Source organism: Cloeon dipterum, chromosome 1, assembly GCF_949628265.1.
Source record: "Cloeon dipterum chromosome 1, ieCloDipt1.1, whole genome shotgun sequence".
In the NCBI taxonomy this organism is placed as follows: Eukaryota; Metazoa; Arthropoda; class Insecta; order Ephemeroptera; family Baetidae; genus Cloeon; species Cloeon dipterum.
In genome coordinates, this window is record NC_088786.1 from 12,007,881 (window position 1) to 12,032,115 (window position 24,235).

Sequence of the window (24,235 nt, forward strand, 5' to 3'; positions counted from 1 at the left end):
GACCAAGTTAAAAGAAAAACCTAGATTTGGTTATTTTATCAAATATTTCAGAAGTAGCTGATTTCAATTCCTTTCAAACGAAATGCATCAAATATTGTTTGCCTCGTGACGGCGGAACTCGTTGTTTTGAAATTATATAACATATTAAGCCATTTGAAATTGAAAAGAAACAATACTTTGTAGTCTCTTTCTCCAATTTTTGGCTTGAAACGCTTGAAACTATATACATAAGAATTGTTTTTTGTTTGCAATGGAAACTAGGATATTTCTCGATATTGAATAAGAAAAGCTGTAGAAACTCGGATTTTTTACGCGAAAAGGCCGCGATCCCTTTTTGATAGACACCAACTTGTCTTCTCTGTATAGAGGATCTATATAGTGCTTAGGGAGGTCTTTATCCCTTTTTTCCTCGCAGCAGAGGCGATTGCGCGCACTTTTTCCTCTCTCTACTCGGTCAGTCAGCAAAGGGAGCGCGTCAAGCGGGTTGCATACGACGTCGATTCCTCTGCGACAGCGCTCGTTGGCGCAGAATGAAAATCAAAAGCAAAAAAGGCCTTCGCGTGTGCGTCCAGCTGGCTGCTGCTAATCCTCTTTAATGAGAATAGAGAAGGATGGTAAAGCAAAAGCGGCTCTCGACGTTTGTATATCGAGATCGATGCCGGCCCAGAGAGCACGGCGCGCGGCGGCCTCCGTGTAGAGCAAAAGGGACGCACGGTGCTGGCTGAGGGGAGCAGAGGAGGGAGCGACAGACACACAACGCGATTTCCTTGGTGCTGGGAGCGAGCGGGCTGCTGCTGCTGCTGCTGCATCCATCCGGCCGCTGGCAGTGCAGCCCCGAGCGCAGGGACGATAAGACGCCCTCCACCGCCGCCGCCACCGCTGCCGCCGCCGCTGCCTCCGCCGCGCGAGTGAGTGAGCGAGCGCCGTCGCATTGCGCTAAAGACGCCGAGAAGTGCCAGCCAGTGCCCGCGGGCATGAATTTATAGGCGAGACGCAAAGTGACGACGGCACGCACCCCCGCCCGCCCGCCCACCCCCCGCCCAAATGACCGCCAGCACCGATTGCCAGGTGAGACCTTGATTGTTGCCGCCGCAATTGTTGTCGCGGCCGAAATTCGCCACTCGGTGCCGATCGCCCCCGCGGCCCCGACACGCTCGGTGGTATCGATTCCGAATTCACACCTCTCTGCCTCCCTCGGCTCGTGTCGGCAGGAAATGAATTCGCGCGGCTTTCCATAAAATATCCGCTCGGCGAAATTTTCCTGCATTATGCTTATGTCGCGCTAATCGATCGGCCAGACACGGACACACGAGTTTTCGCTATCGATTGCGCCGCCAGTGCAAAATAAACAAAGCTCGTGTCGCAGCACGACAATTTTCAAGTTTTCTCAGCAAAAGTTGCCAGTCCTTTGTGTGATGCTGCGAGCTATGTTTAGTAAGTGGGTGGTTCATCATCCGCGGCGCGCGCGGGGTGGAGCTAAATGCATCGACGTTTCCAAAGTACATACACTCTCTCAGGACCACGCACGCATACGCTGCCGGAGAGCAGGCCAGCGGGCACTCGCAGCCGCAAATGAATCCGTAACGCGCTCCAATTGATAACTCACTCCGCCGGTGTGCGTCCGGACACGTGAAATATGGCTTGTCGATGGCCCAAAAATACCCGCACTGCATGCCCATTTATCATTCTGCTCGAAGTATACATATCGGAATTGAGCGTTTCACGCCGGCCGAAATCGATGCGGCTTTATCATCCCCCAGCGGCCCCTTTAGTGAAGTCGCTCTTTCAAACGGAACAATATTTTCGCAAAGAATTTCATTCATTTCGAGACCTCTTTGCTGCACAGACTGAAGGAGCGTTCGCGGCGTTTGCAAAGAGATAATTGTGGCGAACAAAGACGCCACTCACTCATCAGGCAGCGTTTGATGCGATGTGCTTTTCGCTTTATTTCATCCTCTTCAAACACACTTACAATGTGGTTTTCTTTCAAATAATCATTTGTTTGCGTTCCACGACTCCCGTGAAGGAAGTGACTGTTTGAAGCCGAATTAGCGCAAATAAACCACTTGAGTGCCGTATGTTGATTCGCGAGAGAGAGAGAGAGAGAGAGAGAGAGAGAGAGAGAGAGAGAGAGAGAGAGAGAGAGAGAGAGACTTTTCAAAGAATCTTTGTGCTCCCTCTCAAGTCGCAATTTTCGAGAGGAAACTCTAGTAGCTAAATGCGACCGATGATACAGCTGTGCGGTAAAATTTCTCGCATACTTAATTAGCAGATTACAGGTCTCAACCGCAGAATCTAACGCTGGCCGAGGCTTAGCTGTTTACCTTGCTCTTCTTGTTTTCTTCACAACATATAAACGAGCTTTGTCTCCATTCAATATATCAATTACAAAACAAACGTTTTAATTTATTGCCATATATAGAAGGAGATGAAATGGATAAAATACAAAGCGAGCTGTTGGAATGATTTCAATCACAAATTCCCGATATTTCCTTTTAATTTATCGTCAGTTTGATTTCTTTCTGAAAAATATGCATTTCTTTAAAATTGACAAAATTTGTCGCAATAAGCATTTCTGTTCTTACAGTTAGTAGCGATTCTCTGCTAACCATCTTGGATTGCGTGATGAAATTGAACTTTTATCTTTATTTGTCAGATATTTTATTTTAACTCAGTCTTTTTTGTGAGACCCAGAAAACTTTTTAAAACCGAATTTCGAATAACCGTGCATAGCCTCCATTAAAGGAAATGGATTAAAAAGAATATTGAATTTTAATTTTCACGAAAAAATTCTGGTACCCGATTGCCGTTGGAATTTGCAGGGCGTCACTGCGTTAAAAAATAGACCGGCTAATTTATCTTGCCGTATGAATATTAAACACACCAATAGAGATTAGGATATGACAAAACTAATTCCCTCATCGTTCGTTCTTTATGAAGATTTGAATTGTACTTGTAAAAAATCCAACCAGCATGCCAACATATATATGATAAGATTGAAATAATCCTGTTATGCAGCGATATATTAACGTCACAATACGTATAATATGTATATATACGCCGCTCTCTTTCGTCCAGCGCTTATTTTTTACGATGGCCAATCGCAAAAATTCCAACGGCACTCTGATTTTTTTTTATATTGCGTTTTAATAAAACTAATTTTCGCTTCTGACCTTGTGCAAAGAGAAATATATTTTCAAACGAGCATATAAATTGAAAAACTGGAGCAAAAAATCGAAAAATTCAACTCGATCTTAAAATAAATCAAAGTAAATAAACACAATAGTTAGCTGAGTGCGTGGCCAAAAAGTTTAAATTCTCATTTTAGAACATTTAAAAAAGCTTCGTACTGTTTCAATTCAATACAGTGTGTATAAAAATTCATAATGCACACCTCAAAAGTCGTACGTTGCGAAACGCAAAAGAGCAGCCCAGTAATTCGTATAGCACGAGTAGGGGTCGATTTGGGAAAACGAATTCGTGATGCTAGGGTGGCACACCATCGTTAGCGGCGGTACCAGTGGGCGCACAGCTCTAATTATTCTTCCTCCCGCCCGCAGCACCAAAGACGTCATTTTTCCTTTAGAAAATGAACGTCTCCTTTATACACATACTATATTCAACGGCGCGGAAAGTTAATTTAGCTCTGTAAATAACGAAATGGCGCATTGGTGCGGTCGCAGGTGACCTTGGGGCTGGACTGTCCGCGGCTGCCGCCGCCGCCGTCGATCAGCCGCAGCAGCTCGAATGTCTCGAGCACCATATCATCGAAGGAAGGCTGCACCAAGTGCAACTTCACCGTCCGCGTGGTCACCAACACCAGGCACAAGCACCTCTCGCAGGTGCTCGCGGCGCTAGCAGTCTCTCTCGGGCCACTGGCCGCCGGCCTCGGCAAGGGTTATAGCTCACCGGCCATCGCGTCGCTGCAGGAGATCCAGGAGAACAGGGCAAACGAGCTGGCGCGCCGCTCCAAGAACGTCGCCTCCATCGCAAATTTGACTTCCTTTCAGTAAGAAAATTCGATAACTTTAAATATGCTTTTGAACTTCCTTGAAAATTCAAGGCAGTAAAATTAAAGGTACTATACTTTTTTTAACCATTATAGGCCAAAATAATTTCCTAAAGCATTTTTATGGTTTTAATTATCATAAAAATTGTATTATCATATCTTATTATTTGCTATTCTAAAACGAATATAATCTTTATTCAAAGAAACAGTCTTGGTATTTGATTTAAGAGGAGTGCTGTAATTTGCTTGAGTTGGGTAAATACTCTTGAACTTTTTTGTTTCTCTCATTCATTTGAATTTACATTTTAGTATTTTTTTTCCGATAATATTTTCCTTAGAATATTTTTTCCTTGAAAACCTTTTATTTTTTTAAACAAAGTTTCACATCAAAATGTGGTCTCTTTTTGATAAATTTTGAAAAATTCACAATTCGTGGTTTAATAAAATAGATTTAAACCTGAACGAAATTAATATAAATTAGCTATACAATGTTTGTCTTGGTAATTTATCGTTTGATGGTTTTATTTCCTTTGTGGCAGCGATGGCTTCCCTGTGTCTGCGCAGCAGGCGTCGTGGGTGGCGAGCTTGTCGCTGCTCGGGGCGCTGTTTGGCGGTGCCATGGCCGGCGTGGCGCTGCGCTACGGTCGACGCCACATCCTGCTGCTATGCGCGTTGCCCTTCTCGGCGTCATGGCTGCTCACCGTCTTCGCCACCTCCGTCGAAATGATGTTCGCCACTGCCTTCGCCGGCGGATACTGCTGCGCTCTGGTGCTGCTTGTCACTCAAGTGAGTTTTTACGACAAATATTCAAAGGAAAATCTAGTGAAAGGAAACAAGTTGTTACACCTTTCCCGACATGAAGCTACAAAAAGCAATCATTGCAGAGAGAGTTTTTCCCGGTCTAAGTACCTCCTATCCTCTTTTTAAACATTCCTTTTTAAATAATGGTTATCCGTTGTTTGTTTATTTTCACTATCTTATGAAAGGACTGCTCCTTCTAAATGTCCTCTAAAAAGATTGTATCCGAATTCACCTAATCTTACTTGCCCCCAGCACAGCAGGAAAGTTTGATGTAATTCTTTTTTATTATAGCTGTTTGTCTCACAATTTGTCAGTACATTCATGTTATCTGGTTTTTATTCGAGTGCTCTTTTCGTCAGATAATTAATTTCAAAGAATTTAAGGGATTTGGTATTTACTTTTGAGTGAAATTTATGTTGATCTTGTATAATAAATTTTTACTTACGTGTTGCCAGGTATACGTGAGCGAGATCGCGTCGCCGGAGGTGCGTGGCGCGCTGTCGGCCCTGCTGAAGGTTGCCAACCACCTGGGAGTACTGATAAGCTTTGTGCTTGGCGCCTACCTCAACTGGCGCCAACTGGCGTGCGTGCTGGCCGCGGCGCCGCTAATGCTGCTCGGTGCCGCCGCCTGGCTACCCGAGTCGCCAAGCTGGCTGCTGGTGCGCGGCCGCGAGCACGAGGCCGCCCAGGCGCTACAGTGGCTCCGCGGGCCTGGCGCCGATACCAGCGCCGAACTCGCCACTTTGCGCGCCACCGTTTTGCAGTGCCCGTCGTCGCCACCCCGGCTCCGTCTCCGGCGCCGCATGTGCCGCCCAGTTATTCTCACCTGCGCTCTCATGTTCTTCCAGGTAAAACCTTTGTTTGAATATTTGTAATTAAAATATTTTTAAAACTATATATATAAACACGTAATTTTAATTCTTAGTTTTCGCTATCAATGAACTAAATTCATTAATAAAAAATGATTTCATTTAATTTTTAATTTATTATTTTAAATTGATTTCAGCGATTTTTATGATGGCAACTTAGTTTGAATTTTATTTTAAAGTATGTACAAAGACTACAAAGTTAAATTGATATACAATTACTGCTCAGTGTTAAAAATTCAAATAACGTATTTATTCAGCCATGAAATTTAGATTAAATCTTATTTCTTTTAGCTAATCCTATCTGCCAAATATATGCAATTATCAATGATCCTAAAGAATGCGATTAAAACCCAAAATAAAAAAGAGCTAAGGTTTGCACTTTGGTATTCTACCATACGCTGTCCTTTACTCTAAAGCTGTTGAGAATCAGATACATAGACCTTATATATGCACTTTATATGTCTAAAGAATTAGACTCTACTTGTGAGTGAGCTTCCAATCATTTACACAATATGACTCTAAAATCTATAAGTAAATTAGCCCTTATTATTTTATCAGGTCCCTTTGCTGGATTTTATCAACTTATACAAGTTTTTTAACAGCAAATTCTTGATCGTTGCAACATTTCATTCATTATATTTGAAGCAAATATAGCACAGCAGGAAATTGAGTAGCAAAACTCCTTCCGTATTTTTTTTTAAATAGCCAAGTTTTATTCAATATAAGTTTGTTTGTATATATTAAACGTATCAAGATAATTTTATATTTACACTCGTAAGCATCCATTCTCTTCGATCAGTTTATACAAATGTATAACGATAAAATCAAGTCGGCCCATTGCGGCAGTCGCAACATCTAGACCGTGTATGCAACCTGTGCGACGCCTGTGTCAAGAAATTGCATAGTTGCTAAATCGATAAAGCACAATATGTCGTCAATATTGAAAAGGGTTTAGGTCGGCCAAGAACACACGTCTTCCATCCATAATATGTATGATATATCTGATTTCAGCGGTGCACTGGTGCGCACGCGTTTAACTTTTACGCGGTGCCGATCCTGCGTCAAACGCTGGGCAGCGGCGTCAACGCTCACGCCGGTGCCATCGTGGTTGGTGTCGTCCAGCTGCTGGCCGCATTGGCCTCCGGCCTGCTGATCGACCGCGTCGGCCGCGTGCCCCTGCTGGCCGCCTCACTCGCCCTAATGGCCGCCTCCCTGGCCGGATTCGGCTCGGCCGCCTCGCACGGCGCCGCCTCCGCTTGGCTCCAGCTTGCCTGCGTCCTTCTTTTCACGGTTAGTTTTTTTTTATCAAAAGCTTTTGCTTGCTTTTAATTCAGACTATTCAGATTCAGATTTAATTTTTAACCCTTTATGGTATCCTGTGAAATAAATTGGGCGAAAAAAATGAATGGTAACTTTTTCAGGTGGCCTTCTCATTGGGAATCGCGCCGATCCCGTGGCTGTTGCTGGCCGAGCTGTTCCCGCTGGAGGACCGCGCGGCCGGCGCCGCCATCGGTACTGGCTTCAGCTACATGTGCGCCTTCGTGGGCGTGAAGACGTTCGTCGACTTCCAGCAGTGGCTGGGCATCGGCGGCGCCTTCTGGCTCTACGCGGCCATCTCGACGGCCGGCCTCTTTTTCGTGCTGGCATTCGTGCCTGAGACCAAGGGCCGCGACCTCGAGTTGGCCTCGGCCGCCATCGACGAAGACCGGAACGCCTGATGCCGGCTGGAGCTGGAGGAGGTGCCCTTTGACCAGGCTAGCTCCTCCGTCTGACCACCTCGTCACATCCTCAAGAATTTACCATCAATTCCTCCTGCAGTCAATATTATAGAGCTTTCTCCTCATAGACATTTTGTACCAGAGTAATATTTGTAAGGCTTGGGTTGGTGTTAGTGCGTTTTTCTGGCCTTCGAGAGCATTTCCCGTACATACGTTGATAAAATTCACGGTAGATGATTTTAATAGATAAAATGATGCAGGGATATTTGAGTTATTTGGCTAATTTTTCAATACATATATCCGAGTTTCTATAGGTTATGAAGAACACTCTTAAGTATATAAGACTATTAAACCCATTTTTTAAATACATAAAAGTTCAGAGACGTCCATTTGCAATTTTATCGTCAAAAAGGACCGCAAAAGAATTCAACTGTTTGAGATACAATGAGCCTAAAGTGCCATATTATTCCGAGCTCAATTTCTGCATTTAAATATTTTCTAAAAATTCAACGCTTTTCTGCCAAGTTTTATTAACAAACGTAAAAAATCCCATGCTCATAATAGCTAGTCTAAATCATTTGAACGCTCTCGAGGTCAATATTAAGCTCAGATACTGGAAAACGACTAATATTACTCACTCAGGCCTTGAATGACACACGCACACTCACAAACGTTTTACACCAAAGTCTGACGGATCAAATAATATATCGGAATGGAGAACCATATCGAGTATGCGCGTTTTAACGGCCGGTTCGTTTGGTAAAAGCGGCATCTTGCTTACATATGCGGATCTCTAGGCTTGGAAAATTTTAATACGCACAAAATAATTTAAAATATTTTTTAGCATTTAGGACATCAGATCACGACGAACCATTTCTCATTGAGCAAGTATATTGCTTTGTTATGAAACGAAATTTCACATTTTCCCAGCCTTATAGTGATTTCCTCGTCCGGTGCTTTTCTATTTTTACTTCTCATCGTAGATTTTTATGGTAGTAGAGTCGATGCGTATCAAAAATAGACTTCTTCTCAATATAAAAATATATCAAAACTTGGAAATCCAAAATGGATGATGATATCAAAAGGTCGAAATTAGAATAATAATATTGATTAAAACTCCTTTACACCTTTTTAGCCTACGCGCGCGAGCGGGTGTCAACCTTTAGTCAATTTTTAACCTCGACGCCGTTTCCTTGCTATTTATACACTCTGTGCCAAATTTGTATAATGATTGTACGTACGTCAATTGTGTAGCCAACTTTGCGCGGCCATTGCCTAGGAATTGTATTGTAATACTTTAAAATGCATGTACTTAAATATGGGTCAGAGGTTGGAAATCGGAAAGTGCCATTCAACGGTCGCTGCTCTGATAAGAAAATCTCGTCTCAATTTCTACTAAGAGGGGTCGAATCGGCTTTACTCCAGGAGCCTCTTTCGTCCCTCTAGCAACTTCAACTCGGGAGCCTACACAATTAACGAAAATTGAAAGCTAGGGCAGTGACAAAACGGAGCTAGATAATAATGATGATTTGTACCTCTTAGCCTTTTTGCCTAGGCCTACTCACACAAACAATTCATTTTTAAAATGTATCAATAAGAAGCAACAATATGCTGTGTAAATAACTGTAACTTATTAGAAAGACTCAAAATCAGAAATACACAGATGGAGAGATAATAAACAATAATTAAGTATAACACTCTCACACTCACAATAATGATATCGTCATGACAATAATGACAAGTGCTTTAGAAACAGCTCTGATGAGATTAATTTAAGGAAAAAAATGGACGCGAAAATATGGAAAGCAGCAATATCACAAAACAAAAAGATGAAAGTGAAATCTCTTTTCGAGAAATTGATCTTATTTATGAATATACTATATATATTTAAGCATTACTTAATAAAGTCTATTGTCTTCAATTAGGCTTTTTGTTCATTGCGATATATTCCTCTTTGCAGCAACAGTGTGTTCGTCTACATCAAGTTTAAATGGTACAATTGCACGTGTTTTCTATATAGGTTATTGTGGATACATTGAGCATCAACTCCTTCTTCTTACCTGCGAACATTTAAATATATGCGACTCTTTCAACTTCAGCTTGGGACTATGTTATTGGATAGAAAGGCAGTTTCACTTTTTGGGTCTGCACAACCGAGGAAAACAGTTTTATATATATTCTTCTTGCTCTTCTTGTTAACAATCAACATGATTTCTCTCAATATATGATTCTCTCTCTTAAAACTTAACAAAAAGGCGGGAATGATTTATCTAGTCGGATGAAGCGCTACACTTTGCGCAACATTGGCAAATTCAGCACATCAGGCACTTCGACGTCTTCCAGCCGGATATTCGACGGGTTGAACGGGAAGCGCACTGGGAAGCTGAACTTTGAGTCCATCAACAATGTGGCCTGTTTGTGATGAGAATTGGATAACTGACCAATCTGAACGGCAGGATAAAGGCTCACCTGTCCCTGAGACTCGGCTCGCTCTCCCAGACGTTCTTGGATTTGCCTGATGAACGAGGCTGGCACCCTTTCTTCATACTCGTCCGCGGGCGTGTACAAATTCAGGATCTTTATAATCTGTGTATAAAAAAGAACAGGGTAAGGACGTTTTTAAGATAAGAATAAAGAGAGTTTACCTGGAAAACCGAGAGCTTGTCGCACATTTCGCAAACGGCGACGACGTCATTCTCAGTCTTTCGCGCTTGCAGCAGCTGCGACGCCTGGATGACGGGCTGCAGGGTGTCCACCACGCTCTTGTCTGTCACCCGGTGGTCTCGCAACCACTGCTCCAAATGGCTAATGTTGTACCTGGGAACATTGAAAAAATTGTCTTCTGTTAATATGATAAAAGAAGAATTTATGAATTTTCACAAAAATGTTGTATTTTTTTCAACCTGGGATCTGGGAAACATGTTTTATTTTAAAATTTTCTTTAATACTTTTAAAAAGGAAAATGATTGAATTCTCGAAAAAATCATGCAATTTTTTATAATTCACTTCTCCAATTGTTGATATGTTAGATTTTTATATAACTTCTCAAATAATGTTTTATCACACCTGATTTGCATGCCCTTGGACCAGTGGCAAAGGTCCTTGCGCAGGAGCAGCGTGTTTAGGGCAGCGGCGCAAATGAAGTAGAAGAGTTGCCTCAAGATCTGGGTGAGCACCTCTGGATCTGCGCCATGCAAAATCAGCGTTCGGTGCACAAAACTCAGCTCGTCGAGCAGCGAATTGAGGCCCAGGCGGCCGTCGGAAGCTGCTCCTACTGGTGATAGTGGCTCCGAACGGTTACGCATGCCAGCAGGTCGGTTCGCTGAAAGGCCAGTGATGGCTTCGTGCTCCAAGATACCAGGCTGCACCAGCGGCTGCACACGGCTTTCCAAGTGCTTCATCAGCCCTTGGTAGATGCAGATTGCTATGTCGCTCAAAACCTACAAGAAATCCCAATTTCAAATATGAAAATATTGCAAAATAAATATAATTAATTTTAACACTATATTTATTATAACAATATGTTTTTAAAGGACCGAAAGATTTATTTAAGTAAGAGTGATTTGGATCAGAATAAAGGAGATTAAATATTGATAATTATTTAAATTCATGGTTTTCATACATTGAAAAGTATTTGCAATGTAAATTATTTCACTCGCCTGTCTGTATTGCGAGAGGTCAAAGTTGCGGAGACATTGTTCATTCTGCGCCGGTGTGTTTTCCGCCTGGAACGCCTTGTCACCGCTGTACTGCTTGAGGGTGTGCAGCAAACGCAGCGTGTTGCAAAGCCACAGAACGTGCGTGTCCAAGTCGTCGTTGCGCTTTTTGATCACTTTGCGCAGGCCGTTGATGGCCGCCGTGAGCAAGGTTCGCACTTTCTCATCGTCGTCAATGTAGTCCGTGTGTCTAATGCACATGAAGAGAATATAGGCTGGCAGGCCGGGCAAAAGCGTCATCGCCACCTTCGGCTTCAGTTCTGCAAAAGCGGAGACCATTAGCACTGCGGTGATTGTGTAAAATGGTATTTGATGTCTCACCATATATAAGTTTCCTGATGACAAGGTTCTCATCTCCTGACTGGTACTCAAACATGCCCATGTATTCACGCTCCTTCTTTCGCATGACGGGAACAGGAGGCTGAGGTGACGTTGTTTCTTGCCGCTCCTGCTGCCTCGCGATCGGCAGCGTATCGTCGCGTTTTCGAACTTTGCCTGTCTTTCGCAGTTTTCTCATTTGATCCATTAAACTGTCGCACTTTTCCTGTAGATCCTGTAGACAAAAATTAAATTTGTGGAAATGACTTTAAATTCATTTAGCATTTCTGGACTATTTTTTTAAATAAAAAAAGGGTCACAAAGACCTGTGAAAATTAAGCACAATAAATTTTTCTTCAATATTGACCAATAAGAAAAATGTTTGAAGGTAACAGTAACATGAAAAATTCGACTTTTATAACTCTTGCGATTCTTGCGCAAGAATTTTCTTAAACTTGAAGAGTAAAACTGAATTTTTCTAGTGTAAGAAATGCACCAACCAAATTCTCTGTTGTGAGTCTCTTGATCTCGTGCTGCATGTACGCTTCAGCCTGCGACTGCGGGCTCTCGCTGAGTCCAAGCGCGAGGATGCGTTGCTGGGCAGCGTTCTCCTCTCGCAGCCGCTCCTCCTCGACGCGCCACTCGATTTCGCGCTGCTCGTGCCGTTTCAGCTGAGCTTGCAGCTCATTTTCCAGCTGCCGGTTGATCTTCTTCTGCGCTTCCAGGGCCATCACCAGCTCGCCATCCTCATTAATCAACTCCTTCTCGTTACCGTATTCAAGGGTCTGCGTTTGCGAGGCCAGCACGCAGCGCAGCTGGATGCACTCCTCGCGTCGACGCACCAACTCCTCCGTAAGCGCATCTGTTTGCCGCGACAATTCTCGAGCAATGCCAGAACCATCCTGTATCCAAAAAATTTTCTTAGTATAGATCCAACTTAATATTTTGACACGTTTTACATATACACGACATACTTGTATGTTGGCATTTAAAATACATAGAAATTTAATAAAGACATTTAAGAGGTGAAATATTTTTTCCAGAAGTCTGTGGTGGTTGCCTGGTTGGTTGATTGCATTTTTTAAATTATTGCTTAAAGGACAAGCGCAGAAATACCAAATTCTAACGAATATTAGAACTTCAGGTATAAGCCTTTAAGACTCAAAAAGATATTTAACAAAAATGTTTGACTAGATTCCGATCACCAAAAAGTTTCATAACGTTTACCTTATCAGCAGCGGCATTTTTCAGGGCTGTCATGTTGGCGCGGATCTTTTCGTTCTCCATCTCCAGCTCCTGCAGGCGGAACACGTCCTTAGCACGTGTCAACTCGTCCGAGCCATCAAGGCTGGTGGTGATGTCGGCGCCTTTGGACTCGAGCCGCTCAAGCTGTTGCTGCTGTCTCTCACGCTCCCTCTCTAGCTCACGCACCTTCTGCTGAAGCTTGAGCAAAAGGCCTACGTCCTCATCAGCACCCCACAACCCGGAGTCTTCCTCGGGAGCGTCGTTGGACAGGCGGCGGCCACGCGGCGCTGGGGTAGGTTTCAGCGCTGCCTCGTACCTGCTCTGTAACTCCTGGTGGTCCGCCAACAGCTTCTGGTACGCCATGCGCTCCTCGTCCTGTTCCTGGATCAGCATCGCTTTCTCCTTCTCTGACTGCATCTTCGACTCCTCTGGAAAATTTTATCCCAGTGATAATGATTCGTAATAGGAAATTTTAGTAATTCTCACCTCTGACAGCTTTCTCTGCAGACTTCAGTCGTTCATTCAGTTGTTCCACAGCCTGTTTGAGTCCCTGATTGTGTTTGTTTACGTTCTCCAATTGCTGGATATATTCCTTTTCTTTCTTAGCTGCTGCATTAGTGAGATCCACCTGCAAGAATTAACCATCGTGAAAAAATACTTAAAAATGAGAAAATTTAGAAGCACGCAAAGATATTTAACAAAAATTAACCCTAGTTTCATTGCCAAGCTAAATAAGTTATAATTTCCAATCTATAACCTTTAAACCAGCTAAAGTTATTTGACAGCAAGATTAAAGACTTTGCGGTTGAATTTATATAAAGTAGATGATGCAAGAAGGTTATTTCTATTATAAAATTAAGAGATTTTGTTTGAGATAAATTTCATTAATATGTGATTGGCTAGATTTAAAAAAATAATTAACATTTATTATGGCTACTGCATCAACTTGATTTGACGTTTGAAGATTAAGACTTGGGTTTCATGATAAAATATTAGCTCTCTTTGAACCCATCTACCTCACTTTAGTTAAGTTGTTTATTATAGTTAAATCCGTTATTAACAGCAAAAGAGGACCAGAATACACCAGCATTACACTTCAAAGTAGAAGTTAATAACGGAACTCACCTTATCGTCGATTTCATTCCTGAGCTGCTCCTTTGCGATGCGCAACTCCTCCTCCAGTTCAGCAACGCGCTCGGTCAGCTTCCTGCCGATCGCCTCGGCTGCCTTGAGCTTCTCCAGCTGCTGTTTCGTGATGGTGATGTCACTCTCCGCGTTCTTCATCTTCAGGTTAACCTTTTGCAGTTCTTCGATACGCTGCTGCAGCGAGATGATCTTGTTCTCTAGACCCTTGTTGAGCTTCTTCACATGCTCCACTGAGCGCGCCTCCTGCTTGAGCTTTCGCAGCCGCCTGCGTGCCAGGAAGCGCCTGATGACGCTCTGCGCCAGCACCAGCCGCTTCTTCTCTTCCTGGTAGCGACGTCTGGCCAGCCAGCCACGCACCCACCGCTGGATGATCACAGCCTTGGCGTTGCGGCGCAGCGCGGTGTGGCGCCGACGCGCCAGTACTCCGCGGGCACGTGTCTGCAGCCCCAGAGCGGCGTGACGCACGGCCTGGTAGCGCCTACGTGCCGTCCAGCCGCGTACATGCCGTTGAATGCGGATGGCGGCACGCCGTTCGCGTTCGTTCTGTGTTCGCCTGCGCGCCAGCACGCCCCTGGCGCGCGTCTGCAGGCCAAGCACGGCGCGGCGGATGACCGTGTACCGTCGACGCTGCAGCCATCCACGCACTGTGCGCTGCATCGTCAGGCAGCACGCACGGAGACGATCGGCACGCAACTTCTCAAGGTACGCCACCTGGCCAGCACGGAAGAAGATCTTGGTCTTGCCAAAGCAGCAGTGGTCCTCGTCTTTTATCACCTACAAAGACACAATTCACCTGAGTAAGTGCATTAATACTGCAAGGATTTCATACGATTTGTTAAAAATTATACATAAAAAACATTGACATCACAGCTTTGGTTATTCACTTTCACAATTTTATCATATCAATGAAGACTTGATCTTGATTAGTATTTAGTAAAAATATGGAGCTAAAAGTGACTTAAATATCATAACTTAACATTTTAAGTTAATGAAAGAAAAATAAAGTATTAAATACTTTGATAAATCTAATTGATTCGGAGTAAAAAATACTAAACTAAATCTGAAAAATTCTTAAAAGTAAGGCGTTGACACAAAACCTCATATCATTTTTCTTCTTATCAATGGCTAAATTTCCAAATTTAACGATCCATTAATCACTTCTACTTGGACTTTCCTTCACCTAAAATAAATCCACGTATTTGACATACCCACCTTTAATCACTTTGGATTCTGTTTGGTTTATATTTTATGGGAAATAATTTTTGAATTCACATAGCAAGACAGAAGAATATGTTGGAACAAAATCAGTCACCATATAGTAAACAAAAAATGTCTAGCCTTGTTGCTGGAATATACAGTTCCATAGGTTTTTCTTTGGAGCAAATCATCACTATACTTTAACTGAAGATTCTTAACTTCCTGCTGTGATTAATAAAAAAAAATATTAAATAAATAATTTATGCCCTTAAATATAATATCGGATTATGTACTCACTCTTTTCAAAATGTGTTCACATGTGCGTTGCATGTTGGCACGGTCTACGTCTGAAGAGCGGCAAAGTACGCGGTAGCGCTGGAAGAACTCAGTGTATGTCCAGCGTGAGGGGTAACCAGCGGCGCTGATGCGAATTGTCTCGAGCACGCCGCACGCACGTAACTGCTGGACGGCCCGCTTTGGATTGTACTCAAATTGGGTTTTTGAGTCATTTGGTTTGATGCAGCGAACGTAGTGGGGCGTTGTCTCGTTCAGTGTCGTCATCAGCATATTCAAGGAGTCACGGAATTGCGAGCCCACCTATAATTTTTAGTTTAGTTTTAAATTCGGTTATACCAATCATGGAACTTTGTATACCGTCTTTTTGTGTTGCTTGGTAGCTGTTCCTGTGGTGGGTAAAACTTTGATTTTTACACCAGGGGTTTTTGAAACAGGCGGTTCATCCAAAAATAGTTTTCTGACCAGCTCATCCTATAATTTGCAATATAAATGTAAGATATTGAATTTCAAACTTAACCAATAAATGACTGACTGAGCTTTGGCGTAGAACTTCTATTTGCTCTTCAATCACAGTGTCACGGTTTTTGTCTAGGAATCCTTGGCTCTGGTACTCGACCTCGTCGGCGAAGTGGTGGATGATGTATGCACGCGTGCCGAAGCGCGGTTTGGCAAAATGCTTACTCTTCGAGCACCGCTCGTACAGTTTCTCAGCCCAGGAACTATCTGAACCCTTTGGCATCTGAAATATAACTTACATTCAAAAAACAAATCAAGAATTTTGATGAAGTAAACGAATTTGCTTGAGAGTTGAAAAAATTAACCAAAAGTATTTTTGATATTCTAGTTTGCTAACCAATTTCTTGTAAACAATTACAGTTGCATTCAAGCAATAATAATTGAGGATGTTTCTCGTTCTAGAAAGCAACACTACTTTAATTCAGTTTATATATTTTTTGTACAAACTAAAAAATGATTTTTATTTTGCTTGAATCTTGAATTGAAATAGATTTTTGGGCAATCAATATTTACTAGTAAATAACAATGCAAATACAAGCTTAAAAATGGGTATTTAACTCTGATTCCCTTACCCTGCACTCCTCGTCAAGAAGGTCAAGGATGCCAAGTTTTGCCTCAATGAGGTCGATGCACGGCTGGTTGTCGTAAAAGTCAATCAAGTTCCACTGTATCTCCTCCTTGAGATATTCTTCCTGTTCCAGCTTGAATACGTGCTGGTTGAACTGCTGCTGCAGCTTCTCGTTCGCGTAGTTGATGCAGAATTGCTCAAAAGAATTGATCTCAAAGGTCTCAAACCCGTAGATGTCGAGCACGCCGATGAAGCGCTGGCCGCGGCCCGTGTTCTCCAACTCGCGGTTGATCTGCCGCACGATCCAGCTAAACAACTGCGCGTACACGTGCTTGGCCAGGGCGTCCCTGGCGGCAGCTGCCTCCTGCACGGGCATCGCCTTCATGATCTCATCGCGCATGCTGACGATACGCCGAGTACACAGCCATCGCCGCAGCGCTTTGACGTCTACGCTGAGCAGGGCGCACGCCAGCGTAAGGTGGCGGTCATCGTTGGCCACCTTGCTTTCACCCTCGTTCACCTCGACGATCCGCACGTTGCCCAGGTGCAGCAGTGCGGCCAGCACGCGGAACATGCGCAACTGCGTCTGCTCCTCAAGACCAAGCAGTGACAGCGCGGTGCGTGTCTCGTCAAAAGCCTGAGCATCGTCTACACCTTGTATGCGAGGATCTTCTCCCTGTAAAAACCGAAATGAATGCATTGAAACGAGGTTGATTTTGATTTTGTTATTTCAATTATTTAGTTTAAATAATTAAAAATCAAGTTCTGGAAAATAATAATAAAATTCCTTGCCTGATTGGTGAATCGAAAGACGTCACAATCACCAAGACTCAAATCGGACAGCAATGGACAACTTTTGCGGGCGGCACAGAGCTGGTAGAAAATGTGGTAGTTCCGTTCACCAGGGGCTTGAAAGACAACACGCGACTTCTCCAGAAGATAGGTTCGCATACTGGCGCCCTGGATTTGGTGCCTCTTGTCGAAGTGAATCTCAATGAACTTTCCAAAACGACTGCTGTTGTCATTGCGCGTAGTTTTTGCATTGCCAATCGCCTAGCAGAAACATTTTAAGATTTTCAAAAACACAATTTATAAAGCAATAAAAATGCCAACGTGAGAGCACAAAAAGAGCCCAGTCGAAAAAATATGACTGCACTACTAAAAGTACTAAAAAAATAATTTCCTTTTACAATTAATCATCAAAGTAAAAAAGAGCCATAAAAATATTTTTAAGAAATTGAGAAAAAATATTTTGTTCAAACACGAGTTAATTTCAACCGAAGCTGTTTTTTACCTCCATGATGGGGTTGGAAGCAAGCACCTTCTTCTCCACTTGGGTCTCGCTGGCGGCGCCGCCAACAGTGGCGAAGTAGCGCATAGCATATTTGGCAGAGACAGTTTTGCCAGCACCTGATTCTCCAGACACGATGATGGACTGGTCGTGCGATTCGCGTTCAAGCTTTGTGTACGCTTCTTCAGCCACAGCAAAGATGTGCGGGTCAAGGTCGCCAAGCGCCTGTCCGCGGTACGCCCAGATCGTGTCCGGTCCATAAATTGGCAGCTCGTGGTAAGGGTTGATCGCAACCAGCACAATTCCTGAGACGCGAAACCACAAAATTCTTTTAATAAGTCATTGATTTAAAGCGCAATCAAACCACTAAATCCAATATCGACAATAATGGGGATTCATTAAAATGATATTTTGATGGACTGATTTTTTTTTAAAATTAAAAAGTTATCTGGACAAACTTTTCCTTACATTCTGGTGTTTGAAAGCTTACAAGTTATTTTTGGGCATTAGACGTGGAATAAAATCTATTTATAGAAAAATGCCGCACCTTGAACTGGATAGGCTCGTTTGATAACCTGTTGCCACGGACGCACATTTGTAAGAACCACAAATCTTAGGATTGGCATTTATAAGATGCTAAGTGGTGGGGAAAAGCAATTCTCTTCACATAATTCACATTGAAAACGCACGTGACTCCTTCTGATTCACTGACCATACAAGAGAATCAAGTATTTGACAAATAGCATTAAACGCGTGATTATTTTCCCACGCGATTGACGCGGAAAAATTATGCAAATGCAACTCACCGCAATACGTGTAGATGGCATTTTGATTGCAAAAGCGGAATTTCAAGTTGTATAGGACAGCCGGCTCATGGAGGTAGGAAAGCGAGGTCAGGTCGTTCTCGCCTATTAGAATATCTGGATTTCGCAACGGAGGCAAATCCTTGTCATCCTTGATCGTCAAAACTTGCTCCTGTTAGAAAAATATATTTGTCAACATCCACAGATATTTACGATCTTTATTTTAGAAGTTCTCAAAGCTTAGCTGGAGATTTTCACGCCTGCAGTTTTGGCGCAGCTGGATTTAAATTGACGAACGAAATTGAAGTTTGGAACTCACTTTTCCCTGTTCAGTGCGGATGACGAGGGTGCCTCCTTTGTAGTCTTGCTGGACCTCGGCGCCCACCCAGACTTGCTCGGCGCAGGGCACCCACACCCGGGCCCCCTGTCAACACACATCACATCATAATCAGACATATGTCAAAATGCTCAATTATCGGAATAAAAAGGTGATGCCCTCGCGGCTGGGTGTAGAGTTCCCACAAGCAAGCAGATGCTTTTCTCCAATTCCCAAGAAGCTATTCAGGCCGCGTCGCGTGATGCGTGACCGCGCCGCGTACATTGTCGATCGCAGTCCAAAATTCGCTGCCAATTTGTGCCGATTCCCGGCTTACAATTTAAATATAGTCGGGGCAATACTCGAATTTCAAATCTGCTCGAGGACGCGGCCAAGGCTTGTTTCATTCGTATTCACAAAAAGCGTAAGTATAAGTATACATAATGTGGAGGAAGAGTTGATTTGTAGAGGCGGATAGCGACTATGCGGCTTTACTCCAGAAATCCGATCCTTGCAGCGGTGCATTTGAAACCATAAAAATGAAGCTTGTTAGTTTTTTCAAACGGACGGCGCGCCGCCGCGCACACGCATTCCTTTATTGCAGACAAAACGTAAATAGAAGCACGCGAAATCTTCGTGATTTTTGCGGATTAACTACTCCAATTTAAGGGGAGAAAAATGCAGACAGACAGTCGCAAAATTATCACTTCATATATGAATAAAAAAACACATTATCACTTTCTACGAAATAAATGACATTAAAAAGAAGCTATCAATTTTACATAAATTTTATGAGCGCGAGGTTGGTGTTACAAAGTGCGCATAATAAAATTCACGTGACTGTTTGGCTCTACGACAGATCAGTTGGGAGGAGGAGGAGGAGGAGAGGAAGAAGACATTTGATGAGAAAATCGCTAAAGAGCAGCGTAATTCTGTTTTATTTTATATTTGTGAATAAGTCCATCCCCGAGTGAAGTAGCAAAAAACAAAATTATCAAATGTCTTTTAGTAAACTGATTATATTGTTGCCAAGATAGAGATAGCTTTGCGCTTTTTCAGAATTAAAAGCAGCCAAAAACTCGGCATTTCTTTTGCATCATAACATTTTTGGTGGAAGAACTGAAGGTTTAATAATTGTTATTTAGATTTTTTTCTCAGTTATTGACTAGATTTCAGAAGTCTCACGAATTTTTGTTTGTGCAATGTGCACCGATGAAAAAATAGTTTTGATTAAAATAGATATAAAAAATGAAAATATTTTAAACATTTGAAACATCAGCGGCATTGGAAACCGTGTACTTGCACAAACTGTCAAAATATAAAGCAACAATGTAGCATAGCTCAGGTGGTGCTGTACCAAAATTTTAAGATAAAAAACAGAAAGGTACTGATGTAAACTAATTATATACAGATAAAATACCAAGAAGAAGAGTAATGCAAAATAAATAGCCAGAGCAAGACCTAATTGTATGGTATTTAACTAAAACATTTCCTCAATATGCAGAGGAGTAAACCAGTTTGGCTGAACTGGTCACCTTGACAGCACTTTGACCAAAAGCAACTAAATACCGTCCGTACTTTTTGCTGTCCATATTTTTTGAATCTTAAGTTACATAATGTCTCATGCATTAATTAGCCCAATACATAATCACGCGTTACCCTATTGTAGAGGTAGGCGAAGTCGGGTGCGGCGTACCAGCGGCCGAAGGGGGGCCGGGGCCCGGGGTCCGGGGGCGGACGGTCGGCGGACTGGGAGCGCAACCACCGCACCTGCGGCACGGCGCGGATCATGGCATCGCGTCGTCCGTATCGCGACGCACACTACCGACACGACACGACGACGCACAGCTGCGCTGGTTGCTCTATGTGCCAAGGCAGGCGAAACCTGACTCCGCCGCCGCCATTCTCTCGAGCCGGCAGGCAGCGTGACTCGGCCCCCGTGCCCCAACGGCAGGCAGCGGTCGGTCGACTCGCTAGGCTGCCCTCTCCAATCGCCCGCCCCGTCAATTGCTAATCATTGATTGTGTCACTTGATTTCTATGACACTCGCTATCCTCCTCCCTCGCCAGGTAGGCGCTGATTGTGCGAACCGCAGTCGCAATTAGTCGGTGGCGCTGGGACATGGTGTTCCGATACAGCCGACCTTCCGCAAGGCTTGTTTTGTCCCCGAGAATCCCACTTCAGGACGTTAGAGTAGGTCAATTTTGTTTTTGTTGAACATTATTATCTTTGTATTGTCATGCAAACATTTTTTTATCATAAATTCAGTAAATGCGAAAACAAATTCCTCTATAATTACTGTTTCTTTCGAATGCTTGAAACACTTTTCTTCGTTATCCTAAGAAAAACAAACTGGAATATTCAAATTATGAAAACATTCACAAATCCAATTATTCAAGTATTCTCAGCAAGCTTAAGTCATTATTTTAGTGACGATGAGCGCCAGCCTAATTTAGAGTGTTATTATTTAACAGCAATCAATTTTGTGATCAAAAAATGATTGTTGGTATAATCAATTGTGTCATTAAAAGACGCACAAATATCTTATTTTAATTCTAAATTAAAGCCAACCAAAACAGATTGGAATGATTACTGCCGAATAAAGTCAAAAATGGATTAAAAAAATTAACATGAATGAACGCACCTACCGCTTACAACGAATTTAGATTATTTTCTCTAATTTTAACACCCAACAATAGCTAAGGCCATGTGACATAATCATGTTTTTAAATCTCTATATGCGCTCAATAATACGTTGGGCGTGATTTGTATATTTATCCAGATACAAAGCTATACCAACGCCAACAAAACAGTTCACGTGCTACAAATTTATTCCCAGATGAGATATGACTGCGACAGAGTAGTGAAAAAGCGCAAAAGCATCTCTGGTGCCTTGCGATGGTTACTGGCTTGCCGCCAGCTTTGTCCTTTATTGCGGACGTGGCTGTACGAATCAAAAAGGTGCAATTAGTAATTTTTGCAGCAAAATAATAGAACGAGCATGCTTCAACGCTTTGTTTTTAAACTTTGGCAAAACTCGCGTATATTCGTGAGAAATGTTGAATAATCAGATTCAAGAGCTAAAATCACCAGTGAAATCGGAATTAAGTTTCAGGTTTGATGCTGTTGAAAGTGAATTAGCAGGTCAAAAATTGATTATTTATTAATTTCATTTAATATATAAAATGTTATCACTTCATAAATATTAAAAAGCTTTAAGTTTGTACCAGACATAATATTTATATTTCTTATAAAATTTGAGTCCTAAGTGGACGAAGTCTATATTGATTCGTAGGTCTATAGGTTGACGAACAAATAGGCACACGGACTTTTGCTGATGAGTATTTGTGTTGATCCTTCCTTTTACTCCTCTGTGCAATTAATATAATCTTGACTAACATGCTCTTTTATGTCTATAACTGACAAAAAGATCTTAACTGACACTCATGCCATCGCAAAAAAATTGGTTAAAAGACACTTTATTTCAGTAAACACGACTTTTATGATTTTTTATATTAAGTTTGCAATGGTTCACACGCGAGTGGGGACTTGGGAAAGCATTTGCAAACATTTTGACAATCTGATCCCTTTTTTGGCCATTTTTAAAATACCTTTCAAATCAAACTTGCTTGAAGTTCGTTAAAGCTATAAGGTTAGTGAACGAAAAACAAGTAATTTAAAGAGTCCACGCATTTAGTGTTTAACAAAAAAAATATATAATTTAACTATAGATCAGGGTGAGTGAGAATTTGCGTTTTTAAAAACCAAAGAATCGATTAATGTTTGGAGCTGCAAATAGTACGGGTGTTTTTAATTGCGCCTAGTTTTCGCTTTCGTTCAAGCTATTTCACGCTGTCAGCGTTCGCACCTCTAACTCATTGTCAGCCAATCAAAAGTCAAAATCGCTGAAAAAAAAATGAAACGAAAACCACACACATTTGGATTTAAGAGTCCACCGTGACTGCCCTCAGGTGGAGTTCAGTCAAAGAGGCCTGTCTGCGTTTAATTTTGTCAGCGCAGAGAGAGAGCCGAAATCATGCGGTGCCACTGGTGGCCTACTTTCAGGGGCTTGCTGTGTGTATCGATCCTGCTGTTTCTTCTTCTCTGTCGGAGCCACGCCGCCCGTATTGATTTTTGCTTCCCTTATTCTCCGTCACGAGCACCGAATTCACAATTATCGCAATAATGCAATCACGGCACCATCTTGCCATTGCTACCGTGCCGGAGCGAAGGAAATTTATATCATTTAAAAAAACACGACGAGCTCGGCGAGAGAATCTATGGGAGAAGATTTTCGGAGTAATGCCACAGTGCCAGCGCGCTGCTTCAGATTAGATAAGCGGTATTCCCGCAGCTGTCTTTGCGGTTTCCGTGCAAGAAAGCAAATTTTCGGAACCGCCCACAAAGAAAGGAATGTGGGAATCGAGGGGAAACGAAACTTTAAGGAATTAAAACAAATAACATGACTCATTACTTGATTTTGAATGAATAATCTGAGCGTCCATTCAATATCCTAAAAATAAAAATTTAATTATTTCTATAGATATAGCTCGAATTTTTTTTCTATTTGTACGGGAGAAATCACTTTTGATTTTAACATTTACCTTTACATGTTTTTCACTAAATATACACTCACTTAATTACTTACTATGTTGACGAATGAAGGCGGCTTGCGCCTTTTCATGAAATTTGGGGGGTTTTAAAATTCACAATCTTTCAATGAAGCAGATAACCAAAAATAATATGGTCTTATACGCTAAAAAGTTAAAACCTAAGTAATAATATTTTAAGATGTCATAAAGTTCTCCGCGATCTATACTGTGCATTCCTTATGCTAAAATTGTTAAGGTGCGCATACGCGTAGGAAACCACATTGCCGCGACCCGCGCCCGGGTAGACGAAACTTACCTTGGTGAATAACTCGCGCGAGGTCATCGTCGGACGGCGGTGACCTCACCCACTCACATGTCCATGACCGCTGCACCCTTTGTCACTCGACTTATGTCTGCCCCTGCCACTGTGGGATGAAAACACCTTCTCACCTGACAGATACCGTTTCTCGCAGTTCACTCGCAGGAGGAGCCACTGTCACAGGATTGAGCACCAGCAAAGTGGGTGGTAAGAAAAGGACCTTTGAACGTTGAACTTGTTAAAGGTATGGATCAATGAAATTCTTGCTGAAAGTCTTTCCTAGACGATTTTTATAAGAAAATAATTAATACAATTATCATTTTTTCGGCCTATATTAAATTAAAACCTGCGTTTAAGAAGAAAATAAATTAGTATTTTTTAACTCTTAAAGGTACGTCTATGACTATTTTGAGTGAACACCGCGAATGATTTGAAAAAAATTATCCTATTTTATAATGCCAAAATCTCGCTCTTTTCGTCTCTGATTTTTTGGCTGATTTTAAATTTCAAGTAT

General features: G+C 42.4%; 2 protein-coding genes across 7 annotated transcripts; one reads left to right on the top strand and one right to left on the bottom strand.

Moving 5' to 3' along the window:
* The first annotated feature begins 623 nt into the window (after nucleotides 1-623).
* LOC135946154 (facilitated trehalose transporter Tret1-like) lies at nucleotides 624-9,318 on the top strand. The gene is made up of 6 exons (XM_065494233.1): nucleotides 624-1,068; nucleotides 3,684-4,009; nucleotides 4,549-4,795; nucleotides 5,266-5,658; nucleotides 6,691-6,969; nucleotides 7,101-9,318. The coding sequence occupies exons 1-6, from the start codon at nucleotides 1,045-1,047 to the stop codon at nucleotides 7,395-7,397; spliced, it is 1,566 nt and encodes a 521-aa protein (XP_065350305.1). The 5' UTR covers nucleotides 624-1,044; the 3' UTR covers nucleotides 7,398-9,318.
* didum (dilute class unconventional myosin) lies at nucleotides 9,007-23,890 on the bottom strand. Of its 6 annotated transcripts, XM_065494166.1 has the most exons (20): nucleotides 20,470-20,716; nucleotides 18,814-18,918; nucleotides 18,498-18,666; nucleotides 17,695-17,996; nucleotides 17,193-17,453; nucleotides 16,405-17,076; nucleotides 15,849-16,055; nucleotides 15,674-15,787; nucleotides 15,317-15,616; nucleotides 15,161-15,244; nucleotides 13,802-14,596; nucleotides 13,163-13,304; nucleotides 12,659-13,104; nucleotides 11,932-12,333; nucleotides 11,435-11,666; nucleotides 11,057-11,373; nucleotides 10,464-10,837; nucleotides 10,043-10,214; nucleotides 9,867-9,983; nucleotides 9,007-9,809 (listed from the first exon to the last, which is right to left on the bottom strand). In XM_065494166.1, the coding sequence occupies exons 1-20, from the start codon at nucleotides 20,599-20,601 to the stop codon at nucleotides 9,684-9,686; spliced, it is 5,469 nt and encodes a 1,822-aa protein (XP_065350238.1). In that variant the 5' UTR covers nucleotides 20,602-20,716; the 3' UTR covers nucleotides 9,007-9,683. The 6 variants fall into 6 exon arrangements, with proteins under 6 accessions (XP_065350238.1, XP_065350253.1, XP_065350267.1 ...); XM_065494181.1 differs by lacking the exon at nucleotides 20,470-20,716 and adding an exon at nucleotides 23,719-23,890 and having other exon boundaries at nucleotides 9,007-9,983; XM_065494195.1 differs by lacking the exons at nucleotides 15,161-15,244; nucleotides 20,470-20,716 and adding an exon at nucleotides 23,719-23,889.
* Between the last annotated feature and the right edge of the window lie 345 nt (nucleotides 23,891-24,235).